The 26,777-nt window shown below is 46.4% G+C and overlaps 4 protein-coding genes across 8 annotated transcripts; 3 read left to right on the top strand and 1 right to left on the bottom strand.

Moving 5' to 3' along the window:
* Nucleotides 1–304: 304 nt before the first annotated feature.
* On the top strand, nt 305–8,797 carry mtif2 (mitochondrial translational initiation factor 2). 3 transcript variants are annotated; one of them, XM_015054749.1, is made up of 14 exons: nt 305–557; nt 685–765; nt 5,210–5,310; nt 5,388–5,499; nt 5,569–5,740; nt 5,816–5,976; nt 6,081–6,475; nt 6,553–6,677; nt 6,746–6,950; nt 7,113–7,365; nt 7,432–7,572; nt 7,649–7,813; nt 7,921–8,061; nt 8,513–8,797. In XM_015054749.1, the coding sequence occupies exons 3-14, from the start codon at nt 5,212–5,214 to the stop codon at nt 8,680–8,682; spliced, it is 2,139 nt and encodes a 712-aa protein (XP_014910235.1). In that variant the 5' UTR covers nt 305–557; nt 685–765; nt 5,210–5,211; the 3' UTR covers nt 8,683–8,797. The 3 variants fall into 3 exon arrangements, with proteins under 3 accessions (XP_014910235.1, XP_014910234.1, XP_014910236.1); XM_015054750.1 differs by lacking the exon at nt 685–765 and having other exon boundaries at nt 312–557; nt 6,081–6,257; nt 6,336–6,475; XM_015054748.1 differs by lacking the exon at nt 685–765 and having other exon boundaries at nt 308–557.
* On the bottom strand, nt 8,713–18,945 carry sde2 (SDE2 telomere maintenance homolog (S. pombe)). 2 transcript variants are annotated; one of them, XM_015054755.1, is made up of 9 exons: nt 18,941–18,945; nt 11,558–11,690; nt 10,531–10,633; nt 10,322–10,433; nt 10,077–10,246; nt 9,876–9,981; nt 9,681–9,803; nt 9,139–9,262; nt 8,713–9,053 (listed from the first exon to the last, which is right to left on the bottom strand). In XM_015054755.1, the coding sequence occupies exons 2-9, from the start codon at nt 11,657–11,659 to the stop codon at nt 8,859–8,861; spliced, it is 1,035 nt and encodes a 344-aa protein (XP_014910241.1). In that variant the 5' UTR covers nt 11,660–11,690; nt 18,941–18,945; the 3' UTR covers nt 8,713–8,858. The 2 variants fall into 2 exon arrangements, with proteins under 2 accessions (XP_014910241.1, XP_014910240.1); XM_015054754.1 differs by having other exon boundaries at nt 8,713–9,056.
* Nucleotides 11,955–12,652, top strand: mrps28 (mitochondrial ribosomal protein S28). The gene has a single exon (XM_015054759.1). It carries the CDS (start codon nt 11,995–11,997, stop codon nt 12,514–12,516), a length of 522 nt encoding a protein of 173 aa, XP_014910245.1. The 5' UTR covers nt 11,955–11,994; the 3' UTR covers nt 12,517–12,652.
* Nucleotides 15,816–25,602, top strand: snrpb2 (small nuclear ribonucleoprotein polypeptide B2). Of its 2 annotated transcripts, none has more exons than XM_015054756.1 (7): nt 15,816–15,925; nt 16,854–16,925; nt 23,492–23,664; nt 23,960–24,100; nt 24,197–24,232; nt 24,641–24,729; nt 25,340–25,602. In XM_015054756.1, exons 2-7 carry the CDS (start codon nt 16,862–16,864, stop codon nt 25,497–25,499), a joined length of 663 nt encoding a protein of 220 aa, XP_014910242.1. In that variant the 5' UTR covers nt 15,816–15,925; nt 16,854–16,861; the 3' UTR covers nt 25,500–25,602. The 2 variants fall into 2 exon arrangements, with proteins under 2 accessions (XP_014910242.1, XP_014910244.1); XM_015054758.1 differs by having other exon boundaries at nt 24,197–24,227; nt 24,636–24,729.
* The last annotated feature ends 1,175 nt before the right edge of the window (nt 25,603–26,777 follow it).

Below are 26,777 nucleotides of genomic sequence, written 5' to 3' on the forward strand. Positions count from 1 at the left end.
TTTTTTTTTTATCTGGGAGTGGGAACATAAATTTTTTACTGCTAAAAACAATCTTTGAAAATACAATATGATTATTTTTGTAATTGATAGGGCATCGATTTTTAAAAAAATTTTATTTCTATGAACAAAAAATAAATAACTAAATTGTGGAGGGCCCCCTGCTGGTCAGGGCCCCTAGAATTGTCATCACTTTCCCCCCCCTATACCGCGCCTCTGAAGCTAGTCATGTGACTTCCTGCGTCATCAGGAGACTCTTACGGGATTAATAACGTCATTCAGGTTCGTTGGATAATTGTAAATACTAGAAATAAAGAGAGTCAGATCTGCTCGGAATGTAACGTTTCTACGGGTTCTGGACTCAGTTCGGGTCCAGAGTCTGTAAACAGCTCCAGAAGCAGCAGTTCTACTCCGGACCGGCAGGCGGCGGCGGCGTCGTGCCCGTCCTGTTTCCCCTGTTTGCCATCTATCATGGCGGCTCCCAGCTGCAGGTGTCGTTCACGGTGAGGTTGTTCGTGGTTCGGTGACGCAGGATGAGGTGAAGAGCTTACCGGCCTCAGGTGAGACACACAGAGCGCGAGCTGGCGGGACACCCGGTAGCTGAGAACTTCCTGTCCGCCTTTCTAGCAGCAGCAGAAAAACAGAACCAGACTTCAGTCTGAAGAAGTGAAAATATCTGTTCGGCAGGTGAACAGACTTGAGATAAACACACGTGTGGGCTTTGATTAGACCGCAGCTCCTCAGTAATCCTTCCGGCTTATCAATTTGGTATGTGAGGAACTGCTTTTACTGTCCTGGACGAACTTTAGACATATTCTGTTCAAGTTTACGCGGTTTGGTCCTGGTGATGTTCTGATGTCTGAATATTATTATTTTCTAATCTACTGATTTAGTTCAGCTGTTTTCTTTCATTCGGCTTCGGTTTCATCTCCAAGAACTTTTATTTTGAAAGATTCTCTCTTGGATTTCTCAGATGAGCTGAGGGGAGTCTTCCTGTTTCTGTCATTTCAAATTCAATTTAGAAATACTTTATTGACCCCCAAAGGAAAATAAAATGTTGTAACTCATTAATTCAACATTTTTCACAGTTATTGTAGATAGTGATCTGCTGTAGCAGTCTGTCTTACATTGAACTGGAAGACGCTTCTGACCGACACCGTTTCATGAAGAGTTGTCCTTAATTTTCTTGATTTCATGTGAAATCCTTCTTTCCATCATCATCATCAACATCTCCAGAGTTTTCACAATAAAAGTAAAATAAATAAATCAAAATGTGTTTCCTCCACAGTCACTTCCCAATCTGTCCACTTATCACTTAATACTGGGAGGTGATTTTAACTGCCGGCTTGATCCTCAGCTGATTGGCTCTGCCTTCACACTCATCCAAAATTATTAACTCCTTTATGTCTGAATTTAATGTTCATGACGCCTGCTGTTTTCTTCACCCCTCCCAGGTTTACTCGTTTGTATCCCCAGTCCACCACACCTTTACGCGTATTGATTTTTTTTCTTGATTGATAATAAATTGCTGTCCTCTCTCACTGGGTGCAAATATGATGCTATTGTTCTATCAGATCACGCCCCAGTTTCTATAATATTAGATTTGACTCTCACCCCATTGAGGGCCCACCGTGGAGGCTGGGCATCCATTTGCTATCAAATGAAAAATTTGCATCTTTTGTGGCACGACAAATAGATTATTTTCTAGAAAATAATAAAGGTCCTGAGGTGTTGGCCTCACTACTCTGGGAGACACTTAAAGTCTTCATCAGAGAGGAAATTATCTCCTATGTAAAGTATGAAAATAAGCTGCAAAGAGAGAAAATTAGTACTTTGACACACTACATTACTCAGATTGACAACTTGTATGCAATATCACCTTCTCCCACTTTGTACCAGGATCACCTTGTGTTGCAAGCTGAGTTTGATGTGCTCATGACACAAATTACCACTGAGCTGTTGCTTCAGTCTGGTGCCCAGTTTTACAAACATGAAGATGAGGCTGGTAAACTCCTGGCTCACCAAATTCGACATGTGTCAGCCTCTTGCCACATCTCTCAGATCCAAACTACCCAGGGTGTCACAACTGACCCAATGGAAATTAATTTGGCCTTCAAGGATTTTTATAGGACATTATGCTCCTCAGAATGTACTCCTGTAACTGATTTTGATAACTTTTTTAATGATTTGGAAATTCCTATCAGTCACGATGTAGCTGACAATCTTGAGAGACCTATTGTCATCTCTGAACTCACTGAGGCAGTTAAGGCCCTGCGGGGGGGCGGTAACTGCCCAGGCCCTGACTGGTAACTGCCCAGGCCCTGCGGGGGGGCGGTAACTGCCCAGGCCCTGACTGGTAACTGCCCAGGTCCTGACTGGTAACTGCCCAGGCCCTGACTGGTAACTGCCCAGGTCCTGACTGGTAACTGCCCAGGCCCTGACTGGTAACTGCCCAGGTCCTGACTGGTAACTGCCCAGGCCCTGACTGGTAACTGCCCAGGTCCTGACTGGTAACTGCCCAGGTCCTGACTGGTACCCTTGTGAGTTTTATGGGATATTGTGGGACACCTTTCTCCACTGCTTTTAGAGGTATACAATGAATCTTTGACTTCTGGGCGCCTACCTCAGATCCTTAATCAGGCAGTTATTACTTTACTTGCTAAAAAAGGCAGAGACCCTCAACTCTGTTCTTCCTATCGCCCAATAAGTTTACTTAATGTTGATTTTAAATTGCTAGCAAAAACAATAGCACTGAGACTAGAAACGGTGCTTCTAGTCTGTGGTTGGAATTGGTCAGAGCGGCTTTGTACAAAATAGGAACTCCTTTTCCAACATAAGACTTTAATGTATACAGCCCACCCTCTGGCAGTACTCAAGAAGTTGTGATATCTTTGGACACCGAAAAGGGCTCCAACAGAGTCGAGTGGCCATATTTATTCTACTTGATTAAGAAATTTGGCTTTGGGGAGAATTTTCTGTCTTGGATTAAGTTACTTTATTCTGACCCATATGCATCGATTAGGACAAAATACTCAATCTGGCTATTTTCGTCTCAGTTGCTCTATGCGCCAAGGCTGCCCGCTGAGTCTGCTATTATTTGCTTTGGCAATTGAACCCTTCGCAATAGCACTTAGATGTAATACAAGCATTATTGGTATTTAGAGGAATGACATGGAAACCAAGGTTTCTCTATAAACTGATGATCTTTTGTACATCTCTAATTTGAATATTTCTATTCCTGCTGTACTTGCCACACTTGATAAATTTGGGCAGCTGTCAGGTTATAAATTAAACCTCAGCAAAAGTGAATTATTCCCAGTTAATGCATTAGCTAAAAGTTACCCACTGCATACATTACCATTTAAGGTCGTAGACCAGAGCTTTACCTACTTAGGGATCCAGATTACATCCAAATACAAGGATCTTTTTAAAGCTAACTCCTCCCCTTTATTATTTCATGTTAAGGACTTTGATCGGTGGTCGGTGCTTGGCCTCTCGTTGGTTGCTCGGGTTAACTCAATCAAAATGAATATCCTGCCGCGTTTTTCCTACCTATTTCAGTGTATCCCTATTTTTCTTTCACGGACCTTTTTCAGCAAACTTGATGGTATAATTACCAAATTTCTCTGGAACGGGAAGGCTCCTCGTATACGTACTCGGTTCTTACAGAGACCTAAAAGGCTTGGGGGAATGGCCTTGCCAGATGTTAGATATTATTATTGGGCCTCAAATATTAGACTTTTTAGATATTGGCTTGATGCTCTTCTCCAGGTTGGCTTGTTATGGAGGCCAACTCTGAAAAACCTGTGTCCTTAGCAGCCTTACTACATTCACCATTACAGTCTTCAACTAAACTTTATACTTCTAATAAAATAGTCGATGCGTCCTTAAGGCTGTGGATGCAGTTGAGACGGCATTTCGGCTTGCGAGCTCCTATAGCTTCAAATCATACCTTTCCACCGTCTCTCTCAGACGGCATCTTCCTGTTGTGGCGGAGAATAGGAATTTCAACTTTTCATGACGTGTATCTTGATAGTACTTTTGCCTTGTTCCAACAAATCTCTGAGAAGTTTCATATCCTGCGCCATCAATTTTTTAGATACTTGCAAGTGTGCAGCTTTGTCCTCTCTACCTATTCAGATTTTTCCAACCTTCCCAGGGAGTCAGGGAGTCACCCTTGGGTATTTTTCTAAAACCTCCTGTCAAACTGAAAGGGGCTAGATCTTTTATTTGCAATGAAATTACTCTTCTACGCCCACAAACCTTGAATTCCTTTAGATCTTTTTGGGAGGAAGACCTTGGACACAAATCCTGTCATTAGTACATAAGTCCTCCATTTGTGCCAGACATAATCTAATTCAATGCAAACTTTGCACTTATTATACTAAAGCACGTCTGGCTAAGTTTTATACCAACGTTTCTCCTGCCTGTGATGGATGCCAGCGTTCTCCAGCTAATTTGATCTGCACTATCTGGCTCTGCCCTCAGCTTTTTAATTATTGGTCCAAAGTTTTTGCTATTCTGTTGGACATTTTTGACAAGAAATTGGAGTTTGGCCCCTTGACTGCTTTGTTTGGAGTTGCACCTCGCCAGTCCACCCAGTCCTCCTTTCAGAAATCCTCCTTGGCTTTCTTGGCATTTTTGGGGCAGAGTGATAATAATGTATTTCATTAAACTAGAGAAAATCTGTTTTACTTTAAGAGGCTCTTTGAGATTTTTGGTTTGTGGAGCCGCTTGTTAAGAACCCTTAGATGAATATATATATATAATATATAATATTGCAGATGGTAAGGTGGTATGTACATAGCTGGTGTTTATTATTATTCTTATCTACATCTCTTTTACTTTCATCTTTTGTCTTGAGTTAAGCTTGGCCGATATAGTGACAGAAATATCCTCTGGCACTGAAATGTATGTATTTATTTTTTGTTGTCTTTGTGGGTTGAGGGAAAAAGATTTACACATATTCAGTTCTGTCCTCCGTTTTATTTTTTGATGTATCCGTTACTTGTCTAACGCAGTAAGTTTGTTCTGACTGCATCTCATGTATGTGTGTAACTGGGTGTGTTATAGCCCAGTTATGTTAATGGTACAATGTTAGCCATGTAGCTGCGGCTCTGCCTTTACACTGGAAATCAGGACAGATGCAGCGCTGCTGCAGTTTGTCTCCTGGCTGAACAGAAACGCTTGTCCTCCACCTGTGTCTCTGTAGCTATGAGTGTGATGTCATCAATGATGCGGGGTGCACGGCTGCTCCGGAGCTCCGCCCCCCTGCTCACCTGGCCTCAGAGCAGACGACTGGCCTCCAAGCAGGTAAGGCTGTGGATGTTAGCTTAGCTTGTGGTTGGTGTCCTGGACTAGAGTAAAGGCTGATGACTCACTTGGTGCAGGTCAAAGGTCAGAGGAAGGAGCAGAAGAAGCCCAAAGTGGACAAACAGGAAGTGGAGATCAGACAGGGCATGACGGCGGCGGCGCTGGCGGCGGCCATGAACAGAGACTTTGGTGAGCAGCGTTAGCTAACCCCGACGACCCGATTCTCCTGCAGATTCTACTGACCCGGTTCTGCTACAGACCACGTTGTGGAGGCGCTGCTCAACACGCCGGCGGACCTAGACTCGCTCCGGCCCGACTCGGTTCTGGAGGACAGCTGCATCAAGGAGGCGGTGATCCGGTCCGGGATGAAGTTCAGATGGGCCAAGCTGGGCGAGAGCCAAGAGCGGCCCAACAGAGACGCCCAGAGGAGGTACCGGCAGCACCGGATGGGACCGGACCTGACCATCATCCAACTGACCTGTCTGTGACCCCTCTGTGACCCCAGGCCCCCTGCTGACCCCGCGCTGCTGGTGAGTCGGCCCCCGGTGGTCACCATCATGGGTCATGTGGATCACGGGAAGACGACGCTGCTGGACAGCCTGAGGAAGAGCCAGCTGGTCGCCACGGAGGCCGGCGGCACCACGCAGCACATAGGCGCCTTCCTGGGTAACGGGTGCCAACGAGGGCGGGGCCAGCTGGCAGGCTCCGCCCCCAAAACCCCAGATCAGATTCTTTGTGGAGCTCCTGACGTCTGTCTTTCTGACCTCCAGTCCAGCTGCCCACCGGGGAGCGGATCACCTTCCTGGACACGCCGGGCCACGCCGCCTTCTCCTCCATGAGGGCCCGCGGCGCCCACGCCACAGACATCGTGGTGCTGGTGGTGGCGGCCGACGACGGCGTCATGAACCAGACCGTGGAGTCCATCCAGCACGCCAAGAACGCCAAAGGTAGGAGTGGGTGTCATCAGGCGGCGCCGGGTTGTTCTGAGGTTCTGGTTCTGACGTTCTGCTTGCGGCCCGGCCCAGTCCCCATCATCGTGGCGGTGAATAAGTGCGACAAGCCACAGGCCGACCCCCAGCGGGTGAAGCAGGAGCTGCTGGCGCACGGCGTCGTCTGCGAGGAGTTCGGCGGCGACGTTCAGGCCATCCACATCTCGGCTCTGAAGGTGATCCGACCCGACTGGAGCCGCCCCGGTCTGGCCGACCCACGGCGCGGCCTCAACGATGATGTCGCTGTTTCCAGGGCGACAACCTGCAGGCTCTGGCCGAGGCCACGGTGGCGCTGGCCGAGGTTCTGGAGCTCAAGGCGGACCCGGGCGGCCCGGTGGAGGCCGTCCTCATCGAGAGCCGGACCGACAAGGGCAAAGGGTGAGTCCTCCAGAACCGGGTCCGGTTCTGATGGGGGTTCCGCTGACGGGCCCGCTTCCTGTTCCCAGCCCTGTGACTACAGTCATCGTCCAGAGGGGGACGCTGCGGCGCGGCTGCGTTCTGGTGGCCGGCTGCTGCTGGGCCAAGGTCCGCTTCCTGTTCGACGAGAACGGCTGCGCGGTGCTGGAGGCGGCGCCGAGCGCGGTGGTCCAGGTGGTCGGATGGAAGGAGCTGCCGTCTGCCGGAGAGACCGTGCTGGAGGTGGAGTCAGAGGTGAGGGCCAGAACCGGTGTCCGATTAGTGAATCAACAACAGTTAACTTTGGTTCTGGTTGCTAGAATCCCCACATGTACAAACAGCCCGTCCTGTCAGAGCTGTGCGTTAGCTACTTCCTGTGTGGACCGCTGCAGTAAAAGCCTGTCCTGTGGCCTGCAGCAGCGGGCCAGAGAGGTGGTGGAGTGGAGGAGCCACCAGGCGGAGCAGCACAAGCTGCTGGGGGAGCAGAGCGCCATCGAGCTCAAGCAGCAGCGCCACCTGGAGGAGTACCGGCGGGAGCGCGAGCCGCTGGCCCACCTGAGCTGGCGCCAGAGGAGGGCGGCGCTGTACCGGGCCGACAAGATCCGCTTCTCGATGCGGCCCAGCGAGCGGACGGAGTGCGACGAGCCCGGCCTGCCGCTCGTCATCAAAGGTGGGGACGGCGCTACGCCGGCTCCGCCCGGCGTGACGTCACTGACCGGTGACCTCTGACCTACAGGTGACGTGGACGGGTCGGTGAAGACGCTGCTGAACATCCTGGACGGCTACGACGCCCAGGACGAATGCCGGCTGGACGTGATCCACTTCGGCGTCGGCGACGTCTCGGAGAACGACGTCAACATGGCCGCCACGTTCGGAGGTAGGTGTTCTGGTGCCAAGCGGGGCCAAGCAGTGTTGCCTTGGTAACGGCAGCAGGTTCCGGTTCTGTTCCTCAGGGTCGGTGTACGGCTTCAACGTGGCGGCGAGCCGCGGCGTGACGCAGCTGGCGGCGCGGAGGGGCGTGGCCCTGCACCTGCACCGCGTCATCTACCAGCTGGTGGAGCAGCTGCGCCACGAGTTGAGCAGCAAGCTGCCGCCGCAGCGCCGCTGCAGCACCGTGGGTGAGTACAGGTCCAGAACCACTTCAGAACCGGGTCAGACTGCTTCCATCTGAAGCAAACAGAACTGACTGGCACCTCTGCTCTGTCCACCTGTCCCCCGCCTGCAGGTGAGGCGACGGTCCTCGCCATCTTCACCGTCTCTGTGGGGAAGAAGGAGGTTCTGGTGGCTGGTTGCCGGGTCCAGAAGGGCCAGCTGGACCGGCGGCTGAAGTTCAGGCTGATCCGAGGACGAGACACGGTGTGGGAGGGTGAGTGAGACCAGAACCAGGCCGGGCCCAATTGGTTCTGAACCTTGAGGATTTATGTGTTCGGGTCCTGATGGTTATCCAGTTCATCCTGGTCAGAATGAACTGGTTCATGTTCACAGTTCACCACCATGAACTAGTTCTCCTGGTCAGGAGCTTCTCTGATTGGCTGAGCAGGAGGTCAGAGGTCAGGTGGAACCTTCAGACATCATTAAACACCAGTTTCATTAAACCAGTGCTGCCAGTCATCCTTATGTACACGCTGCTCAAAGCCTCCCCATTAGCAGTAACAGAAGCGTTCCTGTACGTCGTTTCTGCCAATAGAACGTTTGGCAGCAGATGCATAAGGATGATTGACGGCTCGGGAGCAGTGCATCACCATGGAGATGGTTAGGGTACAGAAGTTGCATGCTGCAGCTTTAATGAGCCGGTTCTGGTTCTGGTTCTGCTGCAGGTTCTGTGTTGGCGCTGAAGCACCATAAGGATGACGTGGCGACGGCGAAGGCGGGCATGGAGTGCGGCGTGTCGGTGGACGGCGAGGTGGACTTCAGCGCTGGTGATGTCATCGAATGCTTCGAGGAGCAGGAAGTTCCTCGGGTCACTTCCTGGGACCCTGGGTTCTGACCGGACCCTCAGACTGAGAAACTACTCCGTTTGGTTCTGGAACATTTTATTAATATTTCATGAAAACAAATCTGATCATCGATTCACATGTTCAAATAAATGATTCCAACATCCAGACCCGACCGCTTCATTCCAGACAGGAAGTTCCGCCTTCCAGAGGAACCTCCCAGCTGGGTCTACTTCCTCCTGGTTCTGGCGAGCAGTGCCGGGTCGATCTGGTCTGGACTCAGGCCTCTGACGGAGAAGAGGCGGGCGGCACGCTCCGATAGCGTTCCCCCACACTTCAGGCCGCGGCGCATCAGTTCCTCCTTCAGAACCTCCAGACCCAGAGACTCCAGCTGCTGGACGGATGGCACCGAGGACAGGTCCAACTGCTGAGGCAGAACCAGAACAGTCAGAACCCAGCAGAGGGTTCTGCTCTAAATCACGTTTAAGCATCTGGATTCTGGTTCTGACCTGATCTGGTTCCCTGCAGCCCTGAGGAGGGTTCTGGTCCGATGACAGTTCAACAGCCGGTTCCGTCGGGAGTCCGGGGTTCTGGACCTCTGAGGTTCTGGCGGTTGGAGCGGCTGAAGCGGTGCTGGAGGAGACAACAGAACTTGAGGCTGGATGTGGATCTGGGTCATGGGAACTGGTTTGGTTCTGGTTCTGATGGTGAACTGGTCTGGTTCGGATCAGTTCTGCTTAGAGTGAACAGCTGATTCTGAATCAGAACTGAGAATATTTCAGCTTCTTGGACCGGCGCTGGACGGGTTTCTGCAGCTGGACCATCTGGACCCCCGGATTATGAGGAACCAGTTGGAACCATCAGAACCAGTTTAGCCAGCGCTCCCAGGAACAGAACCCACCCTGAAGCTAAACATGGATCGGTCCAGAACCAGCCGGTCCGATCGGTGGACTCTGAACCTGCAGCGCCTCCAGCTGGTCAGACATGGAAAAACCTGTTGATCTAACGCTGACCTTTGACCTCTGAGGATCAGGAACATCCATCAACAGACCTGCTGCTGGGTCCAGGCTCCGCCTCCTCCCTCTGGGTCGTCATGGTAACGGCTCCTCTGCTGCTGCGTGGAAACTCTTCATCATCTTCATCCTCAGAGCTCAGCAGCTCCTCCAGTCCCGTCCTGTAACCATGGCAACAGAGGTTCAGAGCCGGGCTGTGCTCCCTTCACCGGGTCAGAACCTCACACACTGACCAGAACCCGGCCGCCGCTGCAGTCTTCCTCCTCTTCCTTGCAGGGGCTTGGTTCTGATCCGGGTCGGCTCCGACCTTCACCTGACCGCTGGAGGTCGCCTGCAGGCCTGCAACACACACACACACACACACACACACACACACACCTTAAAGATCCAGAGCTGCAGCTGGGCCGGCCCGCTGCCTGGTTCTGACCCGTCACCTTTCAGAACCGAGTCCTCCAGACGCTCGCTCAGGTCGTGGCACTGCTGCTGGTACTGCGGGTCGGCGAACTGATGCCGTGGCTCTGACAGCTTCCTCTGCAGACGCTCCAGCCGCCGCTGCTCCTTCTCCGCCTCGCGCTCCGACTGCTTCTTCAGCCAGTCCGCCATCCTACCAGAACCAGAACCAGAACCTGTCTGGACCCTTCACTACAAAACAACATCCAGAGCAAGAGGAGGAGCTTACTCCTTCTCATGGTTAACGTCTCGAAGGCGGCGGCCGCTCAGGTCTCTGCAGGCCTCTCTGTTGGTCGTCTTCTCGATCTGCGCTCCCAAAGCCCGGAGCATGGACCCAAAACCTGGAAAACCAACGAAACATGGACCCAAAACCTGGAAAACCAACGAAACATGGACCCAAAACCTGGTCATGAGATCGGAACATTTCCGGGAACTGACCTCCCTTCCCTCCACGGAGCCGGGGCTCCAGGCGGTAGACGGCCCCATCCTGCAGCCGCTCCTCCAGCCCGGTCAGACGGCCGTTAGTGGTGACGTACCAGTCCTGATGGGAAATACTGGATCAGTAAAGATTCCTACAAACTGGACCCGAGACAGAACCAACGACCCGTCACCACTTCAGGATGAGACCTGACCTCTGGTTCGGGTTTTTAGTTTCTGACGATCTAAAGGCCACAGCCCTGTGGGACACCGTCACAAAATGGTGGATAAATCTAAATCATTAAATACATTTATTTAGAATAATACAAATGTTCTATAAACACGAAACTTTATTTGTTCAGAGTTTCGCTCAGAGTTTGACAACCGTTTGAACTCCCAGTTCCACTGAAACTGGAAGTGCCGGTATCAGAGTTGGTCCCAGCAGGAACTACATCTGAACACTAGTTTTCCTGATTTAATGTTTCTTTTGCATTTAGTTATTTTCTGTTTCTGTCGTACTTCTTTACATTCGTGCGGACAATAAAGGCTTAGAAAAAACAAACAACCCATCTGATTATTATTATAAAGTTTATTTGATAGGGACAGACACACATCGACATAGACAAACTGAATAAAACATCTTCCCATGTTTGCATCGTGGTGCAACAGCAACAGCTAATTCGCAGCACTTGTCCCTAGTTGGGCTTTTTGAAAAATAACTAAAAATTGAAGTGATAATCATTTAAAATAGCACAACATAATGTATACAAACAGAAAAATGTAAATCAAAAATGGGTACAGTTCTGTTTTTGATCACCTCCGGGAAACTGTAACATCTTAAATGAACTTTAATACAGCTCCGAAGTAAAACAGGAGATTTATGTTAAAGCTTGTTGTTAACCTATAGCATGTTCAAGTGTGCAGATTTTTTTTAATTATCCCTGTTAGCCTCCGGTAGCTTAACAGCTAACAGGCTTCCAGCTCCGATTTAAACCCTTTAACCCCACGCTAAGGTTCGGTTCCGGTTCTGTTAGATATAATCACTCACCTGGTGCGGGACGAACCGTTCCAGAACATCTCTGACAACAGAACCAGGTGGAAACTCGAAGCTTGAGCACCTAAAGCTCGGAGCAACAACAAAGACCTCCATTTTGGCTCCGTTTGTTACACCACTGAACGGTCTGCGCAGGCGCAGGACTTTATAGGGACGTCTCATAGGCGCCTCCTGGCGCATAGGATTAGAATCGATGCTCTTGGGGTGAAACACGAACCAGTATATACGTAAAGTAATATACTTAAATTTCTATTTATTTCGAACAGACAATAATAAACAAACAACCAAACTTTTAAACTTGAAAAGTTTATGAAGTTATAAAAGATTTCCAGTTTAGATTTGCATTAACCTTCTAAAATCGGCCGGGGACGGCGCTGTGGCCCAACAGGAAGTCAAAGGGAACTCGCTTATTTCCGGTATTGGAGGACAACATGGCGGCCTTGTGTAAACTGAGGTTCGGGTGCCGGTCCGCGTTCCGCTTTTCCTCAAGCGTTTCCGTCCGGACCTCCTTCAGCTCAGACAGTGAGGACGGAACCAGAGCCGGGGCCGGCTTCGCGGCAGCCTTTCAGCGACAGGCGGAGCTCCAGCGGGAGGCAGAGAACTCCGCGCCCGATCAGAGTGGCTCCATCCCCGGCCAGGAGCAGACCTTCGCCTCGCTCTTCCAGGCGGTTCCGGTCAGAGACAAGGTTGTGGTTGGAAACATCTTCCATGTGGTCCGGGATGACCTGTACATCGACTTCGGAGGGAAGTTTCACTGCGTCTGCCGGAGACCCGCGGCCGGAGGAGAGAGGCTGCAGCGGGGCTCCAGGGTCCGGCTGAAGGTCCTGGACCCGGAGCTCACCGCTCGGTTCCTCGGAGCCAAGACCGACACCACCCTGCTGGAGGCCCAGGCGGTCTTGCTGGGCCCGCTGGAGGAACGGGAGGCCCAGGGACGGGTGCAGAAACAGGACTAGAACCGGAACAATGGCTGAAGCCAGAACCGGGACCAAAAACAGATCTGGTTCAGGGTCTGGACCGTTGAGTGAATTGTTGAATTAATCTTTTAAATCAAGTTTGTGTAAAATGATCGGAATAAATATTTATAAAGTACTGAAGTGTTTCTGTCTGCAGTTTGTGAGACCCAGTTTGCTCGAGTGTGGCCCAAACTAAGCCAGTAAGATCAGAACCAGGGAATCAATCAGTCAGGATGTTCTGATGAGCCAGGTCAAACCCAGCACTGAGATCCAGGGATACCAAGACCGACGTTCTGGACCCACTGCTGTTACGATGTGGATCATCCAGAACTTTTACCAACGGTTCCTGTTCTGTGGTCCAGGACCGACTGGGAACAGCTGTGAGACCGGAACAGGTTCGTTAATACCTGGAGCAGTTTGGACCGAACCTGGGATGAACCCATTAGTACCCGAGTCCTTTATTATCCACCCATTAATGTGTTCATTATTGAACCTTTTCCTGGTTCAATAATCCGCCAGATCAGAGATTAACAAACATCTTCAGTTGGATTTATCCAGGAGAAATACTTGGACTAGACCCATGGAGAGGCAGCTTTTCAGTACATTTACAGAAATAAGTTGAAAGGCAACTTTGAGCAAATTGAATTATTTTATTTTAAAGCTCATATGTATAAACAGGCTAATAACATTTTATGTAATCCAAAAGTAGAATTTTATATTCTAGTAAAGGATGTTTTTTAGGCCCCAGAGGTTTGTGGCCCCAAGCCTTTTACAAACTGAGGATTGAAAATGTTCTCCGATTTAAATGGGGCCCCTCACTCTGCCGGGACAGATCCTATGCCAACAGATTGGGCTGGAGTTTGTGGTTCAGTTCTCCGTCTGTCTTGCAAATTGTTCTCCCAGCGCGCTCATCCGGGCTTAAAGAGCTCCGTCTGGGGGCCGGATTTCCGGATTTCCAAGCAAAGCGAGCATTGGACCAAACAGCCCGCCTCAACTAAACTGTAGATAATAGACAAAGATGTCTGCCAATCAGAACTCTAGCTCCGGTGTTCTTGACCAATGAATGTAAGACGGTTTGTAGAAAAGAAGCGCGTGCGTTCGGTTAAATCAATGCGATATGAAAGAAGATGGAGTTTCTCACCCGGTAAAGAAACACGATTACTTGAGAAAGGAATTAAAAACAGGTGGCGCTGGGCAAAGGAAAGGGGACAAGACGGGAAGCTGGCGGACATTTTTTCCTCTGGGGGGCGTTTGGTCGAAGGTAAACTTTACACCATATGCACAACAATACCAGTTTAGACTTTGAGCAACTTGGTAAAATTGTATTGTGTAACATTAAATCATGCTTGGCTGCAACGGTATCAATGGCATTTCTTCTTCTTCTTCTTCTTCTTCTTCTTCTTCTCTTCAGTGTTTGTAGCTTGTAGCTCCTCCCCTGCTACTAGTAGCTTCACTGCATCAGTTCAGCGTCTCACGGGCTGATGACGTTGGTGTGATCCACTTTGTCTGCTGTCTGATTTTCAGATATTTTATGTTTTATTGAGGATTTTTGTACATCTTTTTTTGGCAGTTCTGTGATCATGTCAAAGCAGCAACTTATATTAAAAAGTTTTATTTCCGTTTGAAGGCTGCCCGCTTCCATGGAAGGACAACAGAAAATCGCTCTTATAAACATGTTATTACTAAAATTACGATACCCTCACTGTGTATCCCTCTGAAAAATGAACCCATTTAAATAAAGAAATCCCTCCATGGTGATACAACGATAGTGAGCGTTCATTTTATAGCGTTAACACCGGAGCTGTTAGTGGTCCGGTATGAAACGGGGGGAGATAGAACAACACAGCACTTTTAAATTTCAATAATCAGAATACCGAAATTGTTTCCGTTGTTTCAAAAGGTTTATGTCAGTCTGTCTTTTCCCCATNTGCCAGGGGCTCAGTAACCTGGTTTCGTGGCCCTGTGACATCACCGCCTTCACTCATGTCTCTGTTTTGCCCCTTTGTTTTGTCTGAAAGTTGCCATTTGCCCTAATGTGTCCTTTCCTCTTTTTTGTTTTATTTTGTTAGAAACGGTGGAGTACTCACTGTTTAACCCAGAAAAGGATTATTTTAGTTTATTGTGGAGTACGCGCTATTCAGAGCATTATACAGCCCAGAAATGGAATCAGAATTAGAATTAGAATAACTACGAACTTGGAATCCAGAAATACTTAACAGGATCAGTCACTGCTTAATTACTTTTATATTACAACTTTTTAGAAACTGTAACGACTCACTTTACACCAGAAAAGGACTTAGATTAGTCATTTTGCTTTTTTCTTCCTATTCTTTCCTTTTTTTTGTTATTTTGTTTGTATTTCCTTTTAATTCATGTAAAGCACTTTGAATTGCCTTGTTGCTGAAAATGTGCTATATAAATAAAATTACCTTACCTTACAAGAATACCGTCATTAGCAGAATAATTTAAATATTGGCAGAGTAAAGACGCAGTATTGCCGGAAGAAAGTCGTTAAATTAAAAAACTGATAGAGTGATGTGCAACGTGACCCGCTCAGCAAGTCTGGTTCTTTCTATTAAATAAAAAGTTGTGTAAGCATCGTTTCAGTCTTAGGGCTGAACATTTTCTTCTGATGTGCTAAAACATTTAGTATTTACTCATTTGTTAAACCAATGCCAACTATAACCTTACAAGATCAGTATTCCGTAATTTAGCGCAGTATGGTGAAAAGTCATCATAAGATTACGACTTTATTCTCGTCCAACTTTACTCGTATTTAAAACAAGTCAAAAACTCAGAGCCTGGCCCTTATACTCCATCATAAGCAAGTAACTGTAGTTTGCAAAAAATGGCCGACTGGCTAAGGAAAGTACCGATCGGGTAAGGATACATATTAATGTTAGTTTTAGTACAACAGAAATAAAGGGTATAATTAAACAAAAAATAAAATAGAGGTGGCAAACGTTAGGAAAGGATGGTGGTTTCATGAAATCCAAAAGAGAATTGGACAAATGAGAAGAACAGAAAGAAACAGGAGAGAAGAGATAATTATTTTATGACTTGGAATCAGACACACTGGAGTGAATAGTTCATTATTTCTGATAGAGAAACACCAGACAAGGAAATGTGACTGTGGGGAACATGAGACAATACAACATGTTATTGTGTATTGCAGGAATTACCAGATTTAGATAAACTAGTTAATTAGGAACGCCAGTAATATGAATGGTAATGCTTACCTAACATTTTTTGCCAACCGCCAATAAATTTCAAGAAGAAAAAGAAGACCTTCTCCTCCGGAGCAACAGGGGGCGATAAGCTGTCTGTAGTCCAGCTGCTAGCTGCCGGTTGAACAGGAAGAAGACCGAGAGCGCAGACAACGGTGTGGCTCCTGCCTACCTCAGAACAGGTGAGTTTTCTTTGCTCCTTTAACTCCAATCAAAAGAAAGTGACCCAGGTTTGGTCTGGCCGATGATCCGGATTGTTCTGACCGGGGGTGAAGCCCGCCGCTCCAACGGAAGTGGTTTAAACTGGAGCTGTTAGCCGTAGAGCTAACAGATGCTAACATTAGCCTGACTTGCTAAAATAGAATGAATTAACTAAAACGGACAAAAACATGAATTTATTGATGAGTTTTGCCAGAATATTCAGCCTAGGCATTTTCCATATTCAGCTTTGAATTTCCTTCAGTTTGTTCAGTATTTCGTTAAACTTGTTGGGACAGAAATAATTTATCAACCTGAATGTTCTGATTGTAAAGACGGTCAATGTTGAAACAGAAACATCCCGTTTGAGTCCCTCTGTTTTTCTTCTTATTAGTTCTTATTTTAAATCTCTTGTTTTTTATTTTAAATTAAAATTCAAAACTACTTTATTAATCCCAAAGGGAAATTAAATATAAAATTAAATGAGCGTACTGTAGCATCAGAGTGTTAGGATGGAGACATCAGGGTCTGTCCGGTTATTTGGGCCAGTGATGGAGGAAATTATTCAGCTTTAGTTTTTTGATTTTCTGTTGAGTGACATCATTTAACCCATAAAATAAAGAGGTTAAAGGTGAAAAACCTCCTTAATGTGACTCAGGTTAACCTTTGACCCAGCAGCCGAGTTTAGGTGACTGGGTGTTTCAGAACTACCAGCAGATCCGGTCCAGTTTCAGGGCAACATGTTTCCTACAGTCTAAGGATGCTGAGAGGGTCCAATAAGTCAGGACAGGTCCAACGCCTGGGCCTCATGGCGGACAACGGCCCGCCGTGCCCTATCTGGGGTGGATGACGGGTCGCTGTGCCCCCCGGGTGGACAGCTAGGCGTCAGCATCTCTCCTCATGTTTCCTCAGATTCAGACATGGACATCCGGCCGAATCACACCGTCTACATCAACAACATCAACGATAAAGTGAAGAAAGAAGGTCAGTGCAAACTGCTTTACTGTCTTCATCTTCCAACATCTAGATCAGCGGTTGGTAACGTGGGCGGTACCGCCCCCAGGGGTGTTCAGAGGACAGCAGGGGGCGCTGGGATTCTTCTGGGGGGCGTTTGGTCAAAGGTAAACTTTACACCTTAAATGCACAACAATACCAGTTTAGACTCCGAGCAACTTGTTAAAATTGTATTGTGTAACATTAAAACATGCTGCAACTGTATCGATGGCAGCCCTTCTTCTTCTCTTCAGTGTTTGTAGCTTCTTGGTGCAGCTCATAGGCCCTGGAACAGTGGGAGCCAGGGGCCATTGGCCCCCCCACTTTACGGCCCTGCCCTGCTGGTCCCGCCAGACATTTTGGCTGCACATAACTCTGACAGTCTGACAGCTGTCAGTGTTTCTATGCAGACAGAGGCACAGATAAAACCTGCAGCACTGAGGTCTGGACCAAAAGGCTCCAGATCATAACGGTCACCCAAAGGTTACCACATGGCAGCTCCGGGTCGGGTTGGGACCAGGAACCGGTCTGACACCTGAAAACAGGCTCTGGCTCTGATCCGGTCCAGATCTGAACCAATTCTGCCTAAAAATTAAGTAAGATTTCTGTATTTGTCACCATTTCACTGTGACGATGATGATAAAAAAAGAGACATCGGGCCCACATGTCCGTTTACGGGCCGGACCAAATGCTCAGCCACACTTCGCCCAGAGCAGATCATTTTGGCTCAGGTCGAAAAATAATTGCATGAATTTGTTTTTTTTCCCTCTTTGCTGTTCCAAAAGCCAATCAGCCGTCAGGAGCCATAAGTATTGATCCCTATTGATGGATTTCTCTGTTGGCTGTTGAAATTCATGTTTGTGCTAAATAAGAAGCACATTAAAGTTTATTCATGGTGTTTTTCATTTTGTTTTTAATGCAAAAATATTGTCAGCAGTCTGGCTGGTTATCTGTCCCACTCACATCATCTCTTTCCCGCACAATTTGTGGAACAAGCAGCAAATCTCATCTGCGCTGCCTTTTGGTTTTAGACCCTCAGTGCAGAGCTGCTGCGCCGTGACATGATGATGGAGCCATTAGTTTGTCCTGCTGCTCTAAACTGGCATTGCTGGAGGATTTATTTTATTATTGTTTTTTATTTTACAAACATTTGACCAGTCGTGACTTTTGTCACATCTATCTTATCCTCGGCATATTTTGTGTATTTTGGATTTGTAGTAAGTAGCTGAGCACAGAGCGCCCGCAGCTGTAGCACTGTGTGAACCTTGATATTTCCCTTTAAGCAAAACGGAAAAGAATAATTTTTGATTTTGTTTTATCAACCCTCTTTACTATTAACATTTAGCAGAAAAAAGTCTTCTGTGTCAGAACGTCTTGTACGTAGCGAGCTGTGTGAGTCCTGGAGATTCGCACAAAGCCTAAATCTTATTGGTCAGTTTACGTTGGTAAATTTGGCGACTTGGCGCTTTTTCTGTAAGCTGAAAATGAAAGAGGGTGTTTGGATCCTGCCAGAGCTTTTTACCCTGCGCGGTTCTGGCGGGTCGCTGGTTTATGAGCTGTGTGTGTGTGTGTGTGTGTGTGTGTGTGTGTGTGTGGCGAACTGAAGAGCTGACCCAGTTGTAACTGTTTGACCTGCTACTGCTGCGTTCACACCAAACATGTAATGGTGACAGACACGGTGCTGCAACACTGTTCTTGGATCGGCTGCAGGCATATGGAGTCCATTCCTTCTGCATGTTCTCCACTGACAACTATTAAAACATTTTCTGATTATGTTCCACCAAATCTCTGTGACCGCAGCGCGTAGACCCAGAAACATCGTCCTACAGGATGTTTACTGCTACGGGACAAACTGAGACGAACCCTCTGAACTGATTGACAGGCTGTGCATCATGTCGGTTGAACAAGCGCCTGACAACAGAGGTGATGAAACGCCTCATGGCCCCACCTCGAAAATGACCCGGCGCCGCTGAGCAGCTACTGGTAGCTTCACCACATCAGTTCACCGTCTCACCGGCTGATGATGGTGCTGAGATTCACTTGTCTGTCTGATTTTCAAATATTTTGTTTTATTGAGGATTTTTGTACATATGTTTTGTCAGTACTGTGATTGAGGCAGAGCAGCAACTTATATTAAAAAGTGTTTTAATTTTCGTCCGGATGCTGCACGTCTCCATGGAAGGATAAACATGTGATGACTAAAATCACGATACCCTCACTGTGAGACCCTCTGAATAATGAACCATTTAAATAAAGAAATCCCTGCATGGTGACACCTCGATAGAGAGCGTTCATTTTGTAGCGTTAACATCGGAGCTGTAAGGTTTATGTCAGTCAGCTTTTCTCCATTATACGCTTCCCGACCGCTCCGCGCCTTAAGGGGTAAAACAAAAAAGATGCACACGTTGCACAAAACTCTGAAACAGGAGAACTGTGATACAGAATGGAGCAACGAACTATTAATCTATAATCAATAGACAGATCTATATGAAGATATAATCCATGTTTCTGTCTCATATTTCTATGGCATTAAAGGAACTTTAGTTTTTCCACTGAAAGCTCTGGTTTGCACAGTAAATGCCATGTGGGTGAAATTTTATGGATGATTCTCTGATGTCCCATTCTCCTGAAGGCAGCACAGAGCTGCACCACCAGAAACACTGAAGAGAAGAAGAGTTATGATTAATGTAGTTACAGTTCTATCCATGTTTTAATGCTGCAGAGCTCAGTCGGTTTGCAAATAGATCAAAGTTTAAACTGGCATGTTGTTCATCTTTTATCTGCTCATTTTGTGTAATATTTAACAACTAGAAAATGGCAAAGAACAAGAATATTTTTTCCACTCTGATTGGATGTTAGGCCTACAGATTTTATCTTGAATGTTCATTGCATTTTTTGTAAACACCTGTGAAAATAATTTCTATTCCCATGGCTTTTTTGTTCTCTGGGAAATTATTTTTGATGATAAGTAGAGAAACAAGCATAAAAATCAAAACATCTACAATAGTGATAGTAATATTAATGATAAAATAATAGTCAGTGCAAAGTAGCCTACAGATTCTTTGGTGGGGCGGTGAGGGACCTGGATAAGGGCTGGGGGGGCGCTGGCCCAAAAAGGTTGAGAAACACTGATCTAGATGAAGCATTTCTGTATTTTGGGGAAAAGGTTCAGACGGTAAATCTGGGTGGGGCGTGAAGTCCAGATTTCTGGTCAGAATCAAACTTCCAGGTCTTCTGCTGACGGTTCTGTCTCAGAACCCACAACCCGACCCGGGATGTGGCTAAAAATAGTCTCTGATTTTCAATTTATTCTTTTATTTTCTCACTTTTTATAAAACAGAAATTTTTTCATCAGGGCAACACTTCAAGACTTTTTGTTTAATTCTGAGAACATAGTTGTAATTTTAGCAGAATAAAGCTGCATCATCTTACCAGAAACGTCTTCAACTCCTGAGAAAAAGTCGTTTTAAAGAGAGAAAAGCTTCCAGTTATCAGGATCCCTCTAGTTTCTTAGTCCTGCTGCTGATAAAAGATTTTAAAATATGAAATATTTCCTTGTCTGAACTAGAGGTGTGTCGATCAATCTGCCACCGGTCAAAATCGGCCGATTTTCGTGAAAAAGTGTATGATCGGTGATGGATCAGCGTTTCTTGTTGCTGATCACAATCCGATCATCTGCATCTCCTGTTTCCTTCTCAGCCTGCAGCTGCTCTCCTGTAGTGAGGAACTTTAACTGACTGGGGTCGTTTGGTGTTGGGTTGCAGAATTACCTCGGGGTGAAGCATCAACACCACGAATCTAATATATTTAAAAACAAGAACTTGATTGATTTGGCTGCATCAGTGCAGGAACCAAAGACATCCGGACCCATCAGCAGGTAGAGCAGCGCAGCTACCAACACTCACCGGATTAGCATCACGGTCAGAAAGCTGAACAAATAACCCCAACAATAATCCAAGTCTTGGAGCTGCGGAGTGAGACGCCGGTTCTGGTTCTGGTTCTGCTGTCGGACCGCGGCTAGTGGGGGTAATATTTGCCAGACGGGCTCAGCCTCCAGACGGTGAGCTCTCACAGCGAGCAGCTGCTTGGAGCTGAAAACGGATCTGATCTGAAAAATGAACGGCTCTCCTCCTCTTGTGTTCTGCAGAATTACTGGGCTCAGCAGAGACAAACGATCAGCCAGGAGGTTCTGGTTCAGTAACTCAGGACTGTTTGTTTGATAAAGGCAGATTTATCCGACTTACTGTTAAATATTATTTTACTGATTGCAGGTTTTTCAGTCCTTTTGACTGAATAGCTGCTGTTATTCAGTTATTCTGCTGTTATAACTGCAAGTATTTTGCATTTGTATGTGTGAATTAGGTGAATTTATTGACGGATCACATTTATACGTAAAGCGAAAAATTAACAGCCAATCCAGGTGATCGGCTGCAAAAAGCCTGATCGGAGCGTCCCTCCTGAAAACTGATACCAAAACAGAATTTAATTTGTATAGTTCTCATGAAATGACTTCTTCTTTCTCCTCATATTCTGACTTTATTTTAGTAATTAAATAAGTGAAATGATTTGAGCGGTGAGCAACGCTGAAAGCAGAAATTAGATTTACCGTAAATCCCGGACTACAGAGCGCACCTGATTATAAAACGCACGCTCTAATTTCAAAAAGAAAATTAATTTTGATTTTTTATAAGCCACACCAGATTTTAAGCCGCAGATTTCTCTACTGCTCCAGGTTTTCCACAGCGATGCAGCAGCAGCAGAGGGGCGGACAGCCGCCATCTGAGTCATAACAGGTCAATTAAATATCACATTTATTATGGTTGAAAAAGAAAAAGGTGCCAAGTTTAGATTTAACTGAACTGATTACGGTAGTTTCTGAACGGTAACTGTAACAGTGCTGATCCTTCGTGTTGCTACTAGCATGAGCTAAATGAAAATGGCCGCTTTCTTCTTCTTCTTCTTTAGATTTCAACAGCAGCTTGCATCCATTATTGCTGCACTACTGCCATCTACTGGATCCTAATATCTATACCTCAAATTCTCATAATGATCCCAGTATTATTTAAAAAACGAAAAATCTTCTTTTTCTCCTCAGTGCTATGTACTGATTAAGAACATTCTCAAATTTCAATTCCCTATTAAAACCTAATTCTGTTTTAATGGCGCTTTCTTCTTTTATTTCCAATTTTGACTTCCAATGATTCACTTCCTGCTAAAGAGCCCCCTGGTGGTTGAAGAAAAATCCACATATGAGCCGCATGGTCCAAAGCTTAGGAAGAAAGTAGCGGCTTATAGTCCGGAAAATACGGTAGTTTATTAAAATAAATTTATATCAAATAAATCAACATTAGAATTTAAAAAATTGAAGCAGTAGCAGACAGGAATGATGCAGAGTGGGGATGTTTATCGATTCTAGAAAATCAATTCATCCCATTGATCCATGTGGATCAGAACCACTCGAAACAGGAAAAAAAACTACATAACTTTTTACTGCCTATATTAATAATGTTAACGCTGCATTATTAACATGCAGACATTTTGTCCTGGGAATGATTTAAAAACAATTATAGATCATGTTTGTGACACATGAACTTACTGAGTGGCTTCAAATATTAAACCATTGATTCATTAAAATACAACAAAATCCATGATTTTTGGTAACGGAGATTATTCCTGATGTCCGGAGATGATGCTGCAGTTACATGAAGTTGAGGTTTTACAGATTATTTTGATCATAAATTTTACTGGAAATCTCAAAATACAAGAAACAAAAACTTTGTAAAAGTGAAAACATTTTAAAACTCATTTTCACACTCCAGACTTCAGATTATTAATTTGTTTCTGGTTTATTGTTTGGAGGCAGAGGTCGAATTAAACAAGTATTTTTCGTCTCTTATGGTTTTTAAACGTCGGCGGCCATTTTGACGGATCGCTTCGCCGACGTTTCCAACTTTACGCTCATCAGATGATTATTACAAATTAATTTATAAAAGTTTTCTGTTTTAAGATCAAGTGGAAGAAACGGCAGGAGGAATGATTTCAGAAGAAATAAATTAACATTCAAAAACATTTTGTCATTCAATATATAGATTATAGAGATTATATAGATTATACATTATATCAGCAGTTAAAATAATACATAGTTATGTTAAACATACTGCATCTGAACTACTATATTTTTCTTTATATCAGATAATATCCTGGATATTTCACTATTTACGCTAATCCTTCATCTTCTATGTTAATTTTTAAATAAAACTGGAAAAATTCTAATTTTTTTCCAGTAGCTGCGGTGCTAACCTCTGTAGCTGCGTATAATAAACATTTTATAAGAACAAAATGTTTATTATGGGAATGATGTTTGTAACTTTATATTGTAATTTAATTTAAACTGCCATGAAATGTATTTAGTTATTATTGAGAAAGAATCAGGTTTATTCTACTTCCTGCTTCATCTTCAGCAGTAAGTAAGGTGTTTGTGTATTAACTTAAGGTTGCCATGGCAACGGGCACAGACCCGGACCAGAGGTGTAATCGGTTCTGACTTCCCCCTGCAGAGCTGAAGCGTTCGCTCTACGCGCTCTTCTCCCAGTTCGGCCAGATCGTCGACATCGTGGCCATGAAGACGATGAAGATGAGGGGCCAGGCCTTCGTCGTGTTCAAGGAGCTGACGGCCGCCACCAACGCGCTGCGCCAGCTGCAGGGCTTCCCCTTTTACAACAAGCCCATGGTACGCCGCCGCGCAGCTGACCGCCTCTGTAGCCGCGACACTAGCCTCTGTAGCTGCGGTGCTAACCTCTGTAGGTGCGATGCTAACCTCTGTAGGTGCGATGCTAACCTCTGTAGGTGCCATGCTAACCTCTCTAGCTGCCATGCTAACCTCTGTAGCTGCGATGCTAACCTCTGTAGCTGCCGTGCTAACCTCCGTAGCTGCGGTGCTAACCTCCGTAGCTGCGGTGCTAACCTCTGTAGCTGCGGTGCTAACCTCTGTAGCTGCGGTGCTAACCAGTTCTCCTCTCTTCCAGAGGATCCAGTATGCTAAAACCGACTCGGAGGTCATCTCTAAGATGAAAGGCACCTTCAGCGACAAGGAGAAGAAGAAGGAGAAGAAGAAGAAGGCCCAGGAGGCAGCGGCGGCAGCTAACGCCGCTAAGAAGCCTTCAGCGGTGAGTGACCCCTGCATGACCTCTGGCTGAGGTCACATGCTCCACACTTGGTTCCTTTCTGTTGGATCACAGCTGCTGTCTGTTTCCTGTCTGCAGACTCTAGCTGTGCCTGCGCAGACGCCTGCAGTTCAGGTAAGCCGTCTGAGCTCACCTGAGCCGGTTCTGAAGCTAGCCACCAACCCGTCCGATCAGAACCTGGCCCAGAACATCCATTGCTTCAGTTTGGTTTACAGAAATCTGAACAGTGTGGCTTAAACCAGTCCAGAGGTTCTGGTCTCAGTAGAACCCAAACAGCATCATGGAGGAACCCAGCAGCGGGTCAGGAGGTTCTGGTTCTGATTCTGTTTATAGCAGGTTAGGCCGTCTCATGTTAGCCATGTAAAAGAGCCTTCAGACACTGTGAAAACTATCGGAAACGATTTAGGTTCAGGTTTCGAGCAGATCAGACTGTTCTGGGTGGAACAACACGGATTGGATTGTTCAGAACCAACCTGTGGATGTTTTCGGGTCAGAACCAACCCGTCTCTCTTCTGTTTTCAGGTTCCAGACAATCCTCCAAACCACATCCTGTTCCTGAACAACCTGCCAGAGGAAACCAACGAGATGATGCTGTCCATGCTGTTCAACCAGTGAGTGTTCAGCTCCTGCAGACTAGCCAGCAGCAGTTAGCAAACACCGCTGAGCTCGTTACAGCAGCTGCTGCTCAGAGCATCACTGGTAAAAACATTAAGGGGTTAAAACAGGAGCCATGTTGGAATGACTTCCTGGAAGCGGAGCTTCAGAAAGAGACGGAGACCCAAAAGAGACGTTCATAAGGAAATCAAATTTCTTTCAAGTCATGAGTGATTTATGTAGTATTTTCTAACAACTGAAGGAAACAGTTACTGGATTAAAACGATTCTGTGTCCCTGGAAAATAGATGATACTGGTCCTTTAACATGAAGAAACGTCCAGCAGAAGCAGAGCAGAAATCTGCTGGCGCTAACTCAGGGCTGAGTCACAACTCAGTGACAGCAACAAGGCGACACGCTGCCGGATCGTAGCGCAGAGGCAGGAAAGTGTTTCTGGACAAAAACTTTAGTTTGTCTCCGTTTAAATGAAACATCGTCCAGGTCGTTAAGTCCCGCCTGTGGCCTAAACAAAGGCTCTGCAGCTGAGCTAAGGACCGCCCACCTGATTAGCATAATGACCTTGATGTCGGGTCTTAATGTTTCTGTTGCTCTGTGTCGGTTTCTGCAGGTTTCCGGGCTTCAAAGAAGTGCGCCTGGTTCCGGGGAAACACGACATCGCCTTCGTGGAGTTTGAGAGCGAGACGCAGGGGGGCGTGGCCAAAGACGCGCTGCAGGGCTTCAGGATCACCGCCACCTGCGCCATGAAGATCACCTACGCCAAGAAGTAGCTGCTCCGCCCGCACTTTGGACTCACTTTTACTTTATTACTGTTTCTTTTTGACGGATTAAAGAATCATCTGGATTTTTGTAAAATAAATGAATTAAACGACTTATCAGTTTGGTTTCTGCCTTCTGGGACAAAATATTGATTCAGAAAAAAAATCTAATTATAAATGACAGGATGATTTTCTCCTAACGTTTCTGTAAAGCAGAACATTTATTAATATTTAGATCAAATCAGGAGTTTCTATGAGATGCAGTGGTTTATTTCTCTAATCTGAGTTAAATTAAACCAAAACGTTCTGGGAGGGCTTTTAATTTGAAAAGGCAGAACTGTGGATCTGTAAACAACACGGATGCTGATGATCAGCAGCTGTTGGCAATTGCTGGGTGTTAGCAATCAGCATTTGTTAGCAATGAGCAGCTGTTAGCGATCGGTAGCTGTTAGCGATCGGCAGCTGTTGATCAGTAGCTGTTAGTAATCAGCAGCTGTTAGCAATCGCTGGGTGTTAGTGATCATCAGCTGTTAGCAATCAGCATTTGTTAGCAATCAGCAACTGTTAGCGATTGGTAGCTGTTAGCAATCGGCAGCTGTTGGTGATCAGTAGCTGTTAGCAATCGGCAGCTGTTAGCAATCAGCGGCTGTTAGCGATCAGTAGTCGTTAGCAATCAGCAGCTGTTAGCGATCAGCAGGTGTTAGCGATAGGTACCTGTTAACAATCAGCGGCTGTTAGCGATCGGCAGCTGTTAGGGATCGGCAGCTTTTAGCAATCGGTAGCTGTTAGCAATCAGCGGCTGTTAGCGATCGGCAGCTGTTAGCGATCAGCAGCTGTTAGCAATCAGCGGCTGTTAGCAATCGGCAGCTGTTAGCGATCAGCAGCTGTTAGCAATCGTTGGGTGTTAGTGATCAGCAGCTGTTAGCATTCAGCATTAGTTAATGATCGGCAGCTGTTGGAGATCAGTAGCTGTTAGCAATCGCTGGGTGTTAGCGATCAGCAGCTGTTAGCAATCAGCAGCTGTTAGCGATCGGTAGCTGTTAGCGATCGCCAGCTGTTGGTGATCAGTAGCTGTTAGCAATCAGCAGCTGTTAGCGACCAGTAGCTGTTAGCGATTAGCGGTTGCTGGTTGTTAGCGACCAGTAGCTGTTAGCGATTAGCAGCTGTTAGCGACCAGTAGCTTTTAGCGATCAGTAGTTGTTAGCGACCAGTAGCTGTTAGTGATTAGCAGTTGCTGGGTGTTAGCGACCAGTAGCTGTTAGCGATCAGCAGCTGTTAGCGATCAATAGC

This window comes from Poecilia latipinna, unplaced genomic scaffold (genome assembly GCF_001443285.1).
Source record: "Poecilia latipinna isolate Pla-1442-1.1 unplaced genomic scaffold, P_latipinna-1.0 Scaffold1276, whole genome shotgun sequence".
Lineage (NCBI taxonomy): Eukaryota > Metazoa > Chordata > Actinopteri > Cyprinodontiformes > Poeciliidae > Poecilia > Poecilia latipinna.